The 12,762-nt window shown below is 40.0% G+C and overlaps 1 protein-coding gene across 3 annotated transcripts in view; it reads right to left on the reverse strand.

Annotated features, from left to right (window-relative positions):
* ntrk2a (neurotrophic tyrosine kinase, receptor, type 2a) overlaps window positions 1-12,762 on the reverse strand; it is a 107,006-nt gene that overhangs the window by 35,592 nt on the left and 58,652 nt on the right. For all 3 annotated transcript variants that reach the window (XM_040031661.1, XM_040031660.1, XM_040031662.1), the window contains exon 14: window positions 742-930. In XM_040031661.1, the coding sequence (XP_039887595.1) occupies window positions 742-930 (189 nt within the window). The remainder of the gene's footprint in view (window positions 1-741; window positions 931-12,762) is intronic.

The following is a 12,762-nucleotide window of genomic DNA, read 5'->3' on the forward strand; positions in this document are numbered from 1 at the left end:
CAGGCACATGCACATACACCACAGTGTGTTATTGACTTTCATTGATCCTAAGCGCTTTCATTCTTCGTCATTTGGCTGTAAATCCCAGTCAGTCTTTTAATGCAGGACTGAAGAGGTCGACCTCCAGTCCCCCATTATTATACAACCTAAACCTTGCTCTCAACAGAATGAGCACACATGAACACACACACACACACACATACACAAATGCGTGGGTCCATAATTTACTGCAACACAAGGCCAAATCCTGGAGAAGCTTTTATAACTTGCCAATAATCATAATGTCATGTTGATGGACCAGGTCAATATCCTTGTGCATTTTCTGTCTGTCTATTTGTCTGTGGCTCTCTTTCTCTCTCCCTCTGCTCTTCTTCTAGCTTCTACTTTGGGTTTGTCACTTTCTCATTTTCACTTGGTTTAAAAAATTTAAACCACTGGCTAATAAGGTCTAGCATCATTTGGTTTCTTTAGCTCTGGTATTTATATGAGTCATCCATGGAAGTCTTGATGAATGTGTCCCTAACGTATGCTGGGGCACAGCCACACACAAACATGCATATAATTAGACTTTCTATTTCCCATTCTTCCCTCAGATTTTATCAGCAGTAGCTCCAAGGTCACTGACATGACAGCGAGGAAGGATGTATATAGTAGCTTGTAATCAACTGATAAAAGTTCGATTCTAGATCAGAGTTAATCCGGGTCCACGTTAAAGATATGTCAGATTTTTCTTTTACTTACATGTGTCAGTCTTGAGCAGGCTGTTTGTGCTTCTGAAGTATTGAGGGTTTTCGATCACTGGGATCTTGGTCATGCCGATGATTACTGCGTCAGGGCCCATCTCCGATGACGAAGGAGTGTTGCTGCCATTGGAGACGTGGTGAAGAGGAGAAGCAGAGTCATCGTCATTGCTGATCACTGAAGATGGTCCTAAGTAGGAGAGAAATGGGGATAAGCGGTGTTTGAAAAGCATTTCAGCTATGTGATCAGTATGAGGACGCAAGAGGAGTAATTAAAGCTGTTACTGGCAGGCAGCGAGGAGATAAAATCCCACAGACCCCCAAACCTTCCTAACATTAGAACTCTAGCAAGCTCTCTTTTTCTGTTTTTCATACAGCTATTTCTTGGTGAACAAGCAACATGAGTGCCTTCAAGAAAAGATTGCCTCAAAGTGTGCACTATTATCCCCATTTGAACCATTATCAAGTCTCAGCCCTTACTTTAGGCAAAGCTGTATTTTTCCTTGTGTCTGACTATTCTGGCTGCTCAGAACAACAGTAAAGAAGCTTGTGTTTACACGACACATCATTGCAGCTCCTTTGTTTCATGCGTAGCTCTGTCCGTCATTACAGCATTATTCACAACTGTAGTTCAAGCTGACTTCAGCACAAATTAAACGGTAGCTGCACTGATATGAACACAAGGCTCCAGAAACAAAGTGAATCAGAATCAACACTTGTAACCAACAAGTGCTGACCTGTGTTAGATGGTCGCCTTACTGCATATGTAAACTTTGTACATTTCTTTTTAATGTGAAAAAAATGCATTTTTAAAATTATATTTCATGTCTCACTGACACCCAAAACAAGCACCCGACCACAGTAAGTTGTATTCTTAAATGCAGGGGTTATTTCCAGTCCGAGTCTCCACTGATTTTGAATTTCATACAGCCTTTTTTTCTGAAACAGAGCTCCTCAGGGGGGGGGAAAAAAATCCTGTTTACTACATCTCCTGCTAGGACACTGATGCAAGTCAGGAGTAACTTGCCACGCCCAACAGTATTTATCCAGGTAGAAAGAGGGTGGAGGTACAAATGGCAGACCACATGACTCCCCTCTGTCAGTAACAGATGTTTTAATCCTAATGTGCAACAGAGCTCTATGAGGTTAATTGACAAGAGCAAAGATACTAGGAAATATGAGGGGCAGAAGTAGCAGCTCCTGTAGTAACTTGGGTCATTTTGACTGGATGAAAACAAATTTGCAAATTTCTGCATGAAGAAAATGAGTGACTAAGCCGGTAAGTGCCCCATTAAGGGGGCCAAAATGGGAGAATACCATTAGGTACTTTATCAGCAGTAGCTGTTTTCTTTTTGTCAGTTTGAAAGCTTTTTTAGGTACGCTTCTGCAGCATTTAATGATGAAGTCAAGAAAAGAAGGCTAATATGAAGTGTATTCCTCCAGAGCAGGAAGGTAACAGAGGGAATTCATGTATGCAATAAAAAGCAGCAATCTAGGAGCTTGGTGGAAAAAAACAAAGCGACACAAAAAGTGGAAAATGCAGACGCAGAGATGGCTCTATTATCTCGTTAAAATAAAAGTCTCAGGAGAATACGCTTCCTCTTTCACACAACTCAAATTTCTGAAAAGCACAAGATGCAGCATTAACATGAATTAACGGAAAACAAAGCAGAGGTGGGGTAGCTTGAGTCAGACACGGAGCCCATCCCTTTCACAGCAAAAGGGTTTGTTTTGGCAGCAGAATGGAGGCGTTATTAGTTTCTAATTAGGCCCGTGAAAATAGTCCACGAGGTTTGTCTGTGACAGTAAACCCTCATCACATTGCTGCTAATTTTCTGTACCCATACTGAGTGCCAAAGCAAACAATATCTTCTTTTTATTTTTCTTCTCACATAGATTGTAGCAGTAAATAGCAGCTGCATTTGCAAGAGCCTACAGGTACAGACTGATATTCACTCTGGGTTTCTTTTTCGCCTCACCTTTGACTCCTGCATATGCACCCTTATCTCTCACTGGAGCGTTTAATACTTACTATCAATATATCTGCATACAACCATGCACTAGTGTAGTGGCCACTTTATTAAGCACAACTGTGAAATCGAATTCAATCCTACACAATAATAATTGTTTTTACAATCAACACAGAAAATTGGCTATTAAAGTACAGCTCACACCTTTAACATACAGTACATTTAAATCTCATACGCTTTCAATTCCATCTGAAATACCTAAAAATGTATTGTGAAAGTCGAATTTAGGACAAAGTATGACAAGCAATTTAGCTCTAATTCAACTAAACAGGAGTATCACCTCAAGTCTTTATGCTGTGTTAATATTTGCTCTGAAGTTTATCTGACGACTCTGCGATTCTAGCAGAGTTACAAAATTCGTCCCTTTGTACCGCTACTGTTCTACTGCAGCTCAGCCAGCGGTGAAAACAGTCTCCACATTTTTGTGCTAAAACAACGGTAATTTGGTAAGAAACCATCTGATGTGTCTAAGGCAGAGTGCCATAGCCTCTTTGTAGTTCAGTTTTTTTGACACAAATCTCATACAGTACCAAAACTGCTTTCTAAGCAATTTCTTCTTTATGGCCAGTATAGAAGAAACATGTATAGCAACCAGTAAAATACATACAAGATCATATAATTATATATCCACTCAACAGCTACTTTATTGATACACTTCTTGTTAATGCAATGATCTAATCAGACAATCACATGGCAGCAACTCAACCCATTCAGGCATGTAGACATGGTCATGGTTGTTGGTACCAGATGGGCTAGGCTGAGTACTTAAGAAATAGATCTTCTGAGATGTTTCCACACAACCATCTTTCGTGTTTACGGAGAATTGTCTTAAAAAAGAGAAAATATGCAGTAATTAGATCTCTGGGTGAAAATGCCCCGTTGATGCCAGAGGTCAGAGAAGAATGGCCAGACTGCTTCAAGCTGATAACAAGGCAACAGTAACTTAAATAATTGCAATAACTGCAGACTGTTACAGAGTTATGCGGAAGAGCATCTCTGAAGGCACAGTAAATCTGTCCCTGAAGCAAATCTGTAAGAGCACACAGTGCCATTTCGGTCAGCCGATGATCTGACGAGTCTAAATATCTGCTGCAACAACGATCTACCAACCTAGCATATTTTTAAGTCTACCTGAGTTTTGTTACCGAGCATGTCCACGACCACAGTGTACCCATCTTCTACAGGCTGCTTCCAGCAGGATAACACACCGTGTCACAAAGCTCAAATCATCTAAAACTGGTTTCTTGAACATGACAGCGAGTTCCCTGTACTCAAATGGCCTCCACAGTCACCAGATCTTAATCCAATAGAGCACCTTAGGGATGTGGTGTAATGGGAGAGTCTCATCATGGAAGTGCAGCTGACAACTCTGCAGCTACTGTGTGATGCTATCATGTCAATATGGACCAAAATCTCTGAGGAATGTTTCCAGCACCTTGCTGAATCTGTGCCATGAACAATTAAAGCAGCTCTAAAGGCAAAAAGGGGTCCAGCTCAATACTACAGTCTACCTAACACAGTGGCCAGTGAGTGCACATATGTTTTAGGACCAGCTTGTCTTTCTCAGTCTTTATAATGTATAATTATAAAAAAGTGCTGCTTAAATCACTGAAACAATGACTTCCTGTTATGTCAGCAGCAAGCCCACTGAGAGCACTTTACTGCAGTTCATTCCAGCTTCAAGAGCGTTCTGCTTTTTGTTTTGGGTAGTTGATTCTTCTGGGATAGTGCCAAAAGTTTTCGCAAATCTTAAATACTGTGGAGCCAATCATGAGCTGAAAAAACTTAAAGTTGCAAAATTTGCCCCAGTGGTGACATTTTTCACATTTTAAATGGCTGCATGGAAACAACCCCCACACCCTTTTTCATTCCTTTAATGTCTTCTTCTTTCTTTTTTTTTTTTATTAATCACGCTCAGTTAATTGCAGACGCTATCATCTTAGCATATAACAAAGGTGGTTAAGAGGCAATGATGCAAATGATTCCAATCACTCAGGTACATGAAGCGGATAGTAAATTAGTGCTTTTTAGTGCATTGTCCTGAAAATGCAGAAATAAAGGCTGGTGAGAGATCAGAGTCATGCTTCTAGCTGTGCAATATCATCTTATGCATGCCTTTTCGCTGAATAACAGGTGAGAACAATACGGACTGTGTATGCATAAGACTGTCTTAAGCAGGATAATTGGATGCTTCCATGCAGTCTCGGTCTTTCATCAGCTCGTCAACCTTGTGTCAGTAGAAGGAAAATAACCCTACAGACAAGTCAGAGAATGGGTTTCATCATAGACGTGGTAGGATTATAGGTACATGCGCACATGCACACGTACACACACAGGTAATTCTTCTCTAGGCCTCTTTGAGACATGAGCACAAGCCTGAAAACATCGTATTAAGAGTTGAGATTGATTTCCCACGAGCACAAAACACAGTAGATGTTTTCCCCTCTCATGTGGTCGGCTCTGCTGCATTATAATACTGGTTGACATCGCTCATTTCCTCTGTCCCTGGACGCATATCAGGCTCTAGTGCTGTTGACAGGGCTAGATTGAGAGGAAGAAGCTGAGAGAGTTTGTTTGTGTGTGTGTATGTGTGAGTCTTAACCAGCGTATGTGTGTGTTGGTGACTCGTGAAGAATGAAAAGGCCTTGAGAGAGAAAAAGAATGAGAGCAAGAGTGCAATAGTTTGTTTTTCTGTGTGTGGAGAGTTTATATGTGCTGTAAATGTGTGTGTCTTGGCTGCGATGTCTGACAGCATCTTTTTTTGTCAAGATCCAGACTTGTAAGCTAATGTGTCACTTTCAGTAAGCAGACCTCAAAGATTGATTGGGGGACAGTGAAAATGGTGAAAATGGATGCTGTGCATTATTTGGAGTGTATTAAGAAGTATTACTGAACACTGTGTGCTCGGATTAAATGGTTTTTCTTTTGCACAAATCAGTGCTGCCGTGCAAAATATCTTCAAAGGTCAACTAATTATGCTTTTAATTTAATTGTATTGTTATCAGCAGAAGGGTATACTGAATTCTCTTTAAATATTTTTTTATTTTGAAAATTTCTTTAAAGGCTTTCTAATCTAAGTTGTGCAAAACAGGTATGATGTTAACCAATTAAGATTAATTTTAATTTAATTTAATTCTGCATTATTGAAAACTTACCAGAACACTCAAAGGGCAATAAAACTATCAGAAAACAGAGTCAAAACTCTCAAAACAGTAACTCTGAATCTACTTTTAATAGGAATCGTGTACTGTGCACTTAACTATCATTCAGTGTGAAACAATGCAGCATTTGACCTTGATTGTCAAGCTACCTATCTAACTAGACAGTGAATAGTATATTAAATACCACACTGAGTTTAAATGCGCAGATCCAGACAACACCATTACCCTTCTAACAATGATACCTTATAGTTTTTCTTTATCCATGTAAAAGTCACTTTGAGATTAAATTCCTTTTCCAAGAGCGACCTGGCCAAGAGGGTAGCAGATGTTACAATGAATACAAGACATAACAATATAACAAGTAAGGAAACAAATACAGTATTCTGTACAGACGACTTAACACAAACATGCTATTTTAAGCTTTCCCCCCACTCCTTTAGAGTGGACTTAAATTTCACCATTCCCATTTCTGACAGTTATTCCAGGAAATACTCTACAGCAACTAACAAGCTAGTTTGCTAGTTAGCTAACAAATATTGGCTAACCACCAAACTAGCACTCTGCTTAATGACTGAAGACTGGGTTGTTGGTCTCCTACCTTAAAGGCTACCGTGACAAGATTCGCTATATGGACAAAAGTACCAGACCACCCACTCTGTATAACTACAGGAGCTGCTTAGCCACAGAAACCCATTCCATGAAGCTCCAAGTTATATGTTAGCTTAATGCCAGAGGAACTTTGAAACTCCATAACTGCACAAACTTGAGGGAACTTAATGGTCTTTTTTTTTTTTTAAGAGACTGTAATTCAGCACCTTTTTGAAATGTCTCAATATGTGACTGATTTACACATTTGGAAAAAATTTCTGGCAACCTGAAAATTACAAAAAATGATAGCTTCAGTAACATGTATCTATCTTCAAAAACACTGCATTAACAACTTTCAGCTGTTCATTTTATTTTCCAAGTGATCACCACAGCGGATGTATCTGCATATTTGGTTTGGCACACGTTTTTACACCAGATGCCCATCCTGACTCAAAGAGGTTGGGAAAGTGTTTTCTTCTGGCAGTAAACTATGGCAGGGTAGCGTAGCACCTCGGGTGACCCCAAGCCTGGATGAATGGGAGGCTTGCAATAGTAAGGGAATCTGGTGTAAAAATCTGTGCTAAATCAAATATGCAGATCCATCTGCTTTTAAAAATACATGCCACAGAAGCAAGAATTTTATTATTTAGCCCTTTAAAGCCTAAACTGGGAACCGTGAAATAATTGCAAGAAAATTGTAATCTCTTGAAGATTAATTAAATATTCATTTCATTTATATAAATTATCATTTTTGCTACATCTGGCATTTTTCTTCATATTTATTGCTTATAAATACATTGTGCAAATTATTTAGGTGTTTCAGACCAAAGAAATCAAACTCAATGTATCCAATACATTATACTGTGCATTAAGGGGTTAACCCCACGGGAATATGTAACTAAGTGAAAAAGACCATTGCCAGGAATTCTGTTAACAAAAGCAACAAAAGCAGATGCAATTTGAGATGTTTTGGATCACATCATTTTGATATTTTGAATTTTCTCAACTTTGAATTTATTAATTAATTTATTTTAAGTAGCTGAGTTGCTGTGGTTACCAAACCTAGAAGAGGATGGATAGATGTATGGATGGAATTACAATCAAAACTTATTTAATAACACCTGAATTCAAAGATTGCATCTACAGAGGGCACCAGTTTTTGAGGTTGAGAAACATAGAGTACTGCACATGTAAGTGGAAATCCAAGTATCTAATTTACCATCACAATATAATGCCCACAGTAACTGTAATCCAGCGATCCCGTGAAATTACAAGACAATAATCTAAAATGTATCAGAGTATCTGTGTCAGTGGAGCAGAAAAAAATCCCTCTAATGACACAAAAGCAGGAATTATTTATTTACTGCATACTGTCCATCTTGTTTTGCGTATTATCATGAATATTCGTTTTTAATGCTATGTCCATTTAGTTAATTAGCTCTCCGATTAGCTTTCCCCCTTCTGGCCGCCAATTTCCTCTTGCAAAATTCTTCTTCTTCACTGCAAGTTAATTACATTTCTCCGATAAGTGCATTGATAATTTTATCACCCAGGAGAGATATAACATTTGTGTGTTATAGAGATTTTAGACCCTAATTTTAGGGACATTGTTCTGGTAAATGTAGTGTACTGCATGTAGCCGCACCTCTTCAGTGCTAATGTACTTATGCATTCAAAGGAAGAGCAAGTACCAAAGCGTACAATATGAGTGAGTGCATGTTTGAGACGCAGCATCTGAGTGAACTCTTCAGAACAAGGTAACATTAATAGATCTGTTTTCATTAAAAACTCCAAGGACACAGCTGCAAAATGAAATCTTTGATTTCCATTTGAAGCTCGAGACATATAGTAGATTGTCGCTATTCATTACAGAAGAAAATTCTATTTATTTCATTAAATGAAGGCAGGTGCTACTATTTTCTTCTTTTTCCTCTCAAACCGAGTCTGCAATTGTAGCAGCATTATTAAATGTAGAGCAGCCATTTCATCACAGCAGTGAGTCCAAACCACGGGCTGTCAAAAAATGAATAAATAAAGAGCTTTCAATTATGTCCCTTCTGAAAAATTCTCATATTCAAGAAATGAAACTGTTAGTTGGGGGCTTTTTGAATTGTATAATTACCTTTAGTGTTTACTGCTCTGACGTTATCTCAGCATAACAAAAAGGACAATACCAGGACGCACACACACAGGCGCAGGTTTCCGTCTGTCAGTGTGTGTATGTGTTTGTGTTGGGGAGGGGCTGTAGATCATTAACAGAGAGAAAGGTCCCAGGGTCAGATCGTTATAAAAACCGTTAAGCTGAGGGCCAGCAGTAGCCTGTGTGTGAGACAAGGAGAGAGGGAGGGTCCACTGGGAGTGACTGGGTAAAAAGGGGAATAAAAAGATGTAGAGATGTGAGGCGGAGGAAGAGAGAGGGAGAGATGGACATCAGAGGTGAAGGTATAAGTGGGGTCAGGTCAAGACCCAACAGTGTTAATGGACATGGAACTGGTGTTTAAACCGATGGAGACTCGATCTACTTGTAGTGTGTTGGGGGAAAACCTGGGTTAACAGTCAATAAATTACAATACCTTGCTTTCAAAGCTGAGGTCACAACTGAGAGGTGGATGGCAGGGTGCATTAAAGCTACAGGTCGCTGTATGTCACTGTTTTCCAGTCTTCGCAGCAACACAGTAAAGTCTGTGTCTTGTTAGTGTTTAGGTTATTGAGAAGCCAGTGAAATGAGTGTGGTTAAGTTCAAGATAACTGACAAAAGTCTTGGTTTATAGCAACTCGAGTCTCATTGTAGGGAGTCGTATTGGCTGTGACTCGAAGTGTTACAATTGTTAAACTAACTGCAAGACTCGCCTGGATCTGGGTATGCAGCAACAACAACAGAAAGAAAAAAGAAAGAATCACGCGATCATACAAGCAGCAATCAAGTCGCCAGTTTTCTTATGTTATCTCACCCATGAAAAACTAACAGCAGAACAAAACTAGCGCTAGCGCTGTACTGTGGGTATATGTTGAACTCCAAATTCAATCTGTGAACGGTCATATATGTTAAGCTTCCCAACAATTCTAGACGATATATTTCAGTATCTGCCTTTGCCTTCTTTTGGAAATGATTTTAGGCATAACAGAATATTTTTTGTTTGGTGATCAGAGCTGTCGCCTCGCAGCAAAAAGGTCCTGACTTCAAATTTACTGTCCAAAGAGAAACTGGCCACCAGTGTGATGTCAGTTTGAATTTCTGTCTGTGTCACAGCTCAGTTATGGACTGGCGACCTGTTCAGGGCGTGCTCTGGTTCTCACCCTATGACAGCTGGGATCAACTCCCTTCACCCTGAATTGGATAAGTAGTTAGGCAAATGAATGGATGGGAATTGGTTATCATTATCAAGTCTCTTGCATTCTAAGCATAAAGCCGATATTAGCTATTTCTTATGTAGGTGATGCTGTGTGGGGCACTTTAAGTCATCAGTGGCAACACTGATTGTGCTTCAGCTCATGGGCCGAACTGTAGGACTGTCTGCGTAGGACGATCAATTTTTGCACTCAAAATTCCTGTTTTGTTTTGTTTTTTAAAAAATGTTTTCAGTTTGTGCTGCAACCAAATAGTTCGGAAAGGCAAGAAATCCCACTGCTTGTAAGGCAGAGTGAGTGGAGACTTGTAGCTCCGTTCACCATAGATATATCTCATAAGTGACCTCTAGGTCAACTGCAACCAATTTTGGAACAATTACAAAGTCAACAAACTCTCTCTATGTGGATTCTGGACTTTAGCATTAAACTGACCTTTAAAATTCACAAGGAACGTTACTGCTTTCTTTTCTTGGTTTCAGCATCTTCGTTTTTTTGTTGGTTTGTTTTGTGCTCCTTTTCATACATTCGCAAGTCTTTAGAGGGAAGAGTGTACTTTTACAGCTTCCACTCACACAACACTCCCTCAAATTGATCCACTCAAGGTGAATTTGTGCCCAAGTGCGTCTTCGCATTAGCCTTGACTGACTTGGTGTACAGTCTTAAACACACCTTTCACACGTGATTAACTCAATGAGTGCAATGTTACTGTTACCAACGGTGAGAGATACCAAACTGGTGCGCATTGCTATTTGATGCTGAAAACAATAAGGTTTTAAAAAGCCTCCAAGTGTGATTCAGAGTTGTTGTTCATCTAATTCCTGATCAAACTTGCTACAAATGGCCCTGCATCTGTTTAAACAGCTGTTTCTGTCAAGGGACGTTAGACATTTTTGTCGTCCAATCAGAATACAGCTCATGAATAATGACAGTGTTAAATTAATGATCTCAAGTCCTGACAGCCTGCTTCATTAGAGGTTTATGTTGAGTGCTGGAAATCAGATGCTCGGTGAAACTGAGCAGATGTGTTCTGTCATCACACCTCAGCTACAAGAACTTCAGGTGAAAGTAAAAAAAAACAAACAAATCTCTCCACTTTAGGTATGAGGGGGATATTAGAAACTTAAGTGCTGCATAGAATATAAAAGGCAGGGGGCTGGATTTTTCCACTCCCATCTTATTGCTACAGTTTTCTAATTTCTGGAGGAGAAATGCAGCTGATACTCATTCCTTCTTTGCAGGCAGGATTTAGTGCAGCGGGAAAATGGTGCCATAAATTAAATCAACTGTAATTCAGCCAAAATGCAGCCCTGAAGCGTTCAGCAGAAATTCAGTTACTGCAGTTACTGCAAGAGAAATGGTGATGGTAGTGCTGCAGATGCTTCACACCAGCGATTGTGAGGCAGATGTAACGTTACACAGCCGTGTGGACAGCACACGTTCTTTAGTTCTTCACATTGCTGCAGCGACACCAGCCTCGCCGTGGGAGCCTGAGAATTTGGGAACTTGAGTGGAGAAGGAGTCTTATGACAAGTCTAGACTGTAGTTGAGTTAAAACGATGACAGTGAGTGACTGTATTGATCTCTCCTGGGCTCTCTGGGTACACCTCAGACAAACTGAAGCCATTTACTGCTGCATGCTGCCCAGGGCGATAGATGTAGAGAGACTGTTATAGGATTTAAGGACATCAGGGCCTGTCAGTCTGTCTGTTAAAACAGCCTGGTTGTTGTATGCCTTGAGAGGAACAGCGGGAAGAGTTGTTTGCGGATAACAGTGGATCTCATGATTTGAAATGACTGGCAGCAGTCAGTGAGGTCAGCGTGTAACTCTGGCTGAAGGATAGGGTTCAGACAAACGTCAGAGGTGATGATGGACGTTTCAGATACGAGGTGAAAGTTGGCAGCAAGTTCAGCTTGGGTTGGGTCTCTACACGTAGAGCCATTTGACGTATTTACTCTTTTTAATCTTTTGATCATGCACCAAAAGCAAAAGCAGCTCTGCTTTTTTTTAATATTCTCCAGTTTAATAGCACAAACTGTTGACTACATTATTACAATTTGCATGTTGGTCAAAAATATCTAATCAACTAGAGAAAAAGTCCACAAAATATCACACGCAACCCCCCTTTCTCTCTCTCTCTCCCTCTCATCACTCTCTCTCGAATGTTTTACACAAGCAGTCAGTGCATCAGTCATTCAGGCTTCAGAGTGACTGATAGGACTGTTGATACCAAAGGCCTCTGTGACCCCTTAAACCTTTCACAATACGTGCAAACACACCAACACACACACACACACACAGATGATTGGTAACATGAACCCCATGGTCTCTAAACTGTGCTGTCACCCTGCTGAACACAGGAAGTAATCTATCGATCCAAGAGGAAGAGGGATGAAGCGATGAGGCGGAGAGAGACAGACAGAGGACATAAGGGAGGAAGTTTAATGGGTAAGGAAAGAGGAGCTGCAGATTCACAGAGTGGTTAGTGGAAAGATGGAAAAAAAGGATGGCAGAAAATGTGTTTTTTCTCAGCTGTCTTTTTTTTTCCTGAGCAGCGACGTTCGCCGTAAAAACAAGGTTATTTCACGTAGAGTTTTCCTCTTAAAGTAGGGGAGATATCATCTGGAAAAGATATCACTTATTCTTGTGCAGGTTTAGGGTTCAGCAACTGTTCACTTACAAGGGACATTTGAGGGATCGGTCTCATCAAAATACACCTCCAAGCACTGATAATAAGTGAGGACTGTCTTTTTTAATGGCTATGCCTAAATCTGATTATCGCTCATTTAATCTAAGCTGATGTCTTTACACTTAAATACAATTATTCATATCCCCTCCTTGTCTTGTGAAGCAAAACCTTCATCCTAGCCTAATTTCTCTGCCAAAGAACTCAAAAG

The sequence above is a fragment of the Simochromis diagramma genome, unplaced genomic scaffold, assembly GCF_900408965.1.
Source record: "Simochromis diagramma unplaced genomic scaffold, fSimDia1.1 OVJJ01000284.1, whole genome shotgun sequence".
Classification (NCBI taxonomy): Eukaryota; Metazoa; Chordata; class Actinopteri; order Cichliformes; family Cichlidae; genus Simochromis; species Simochromis diagramma.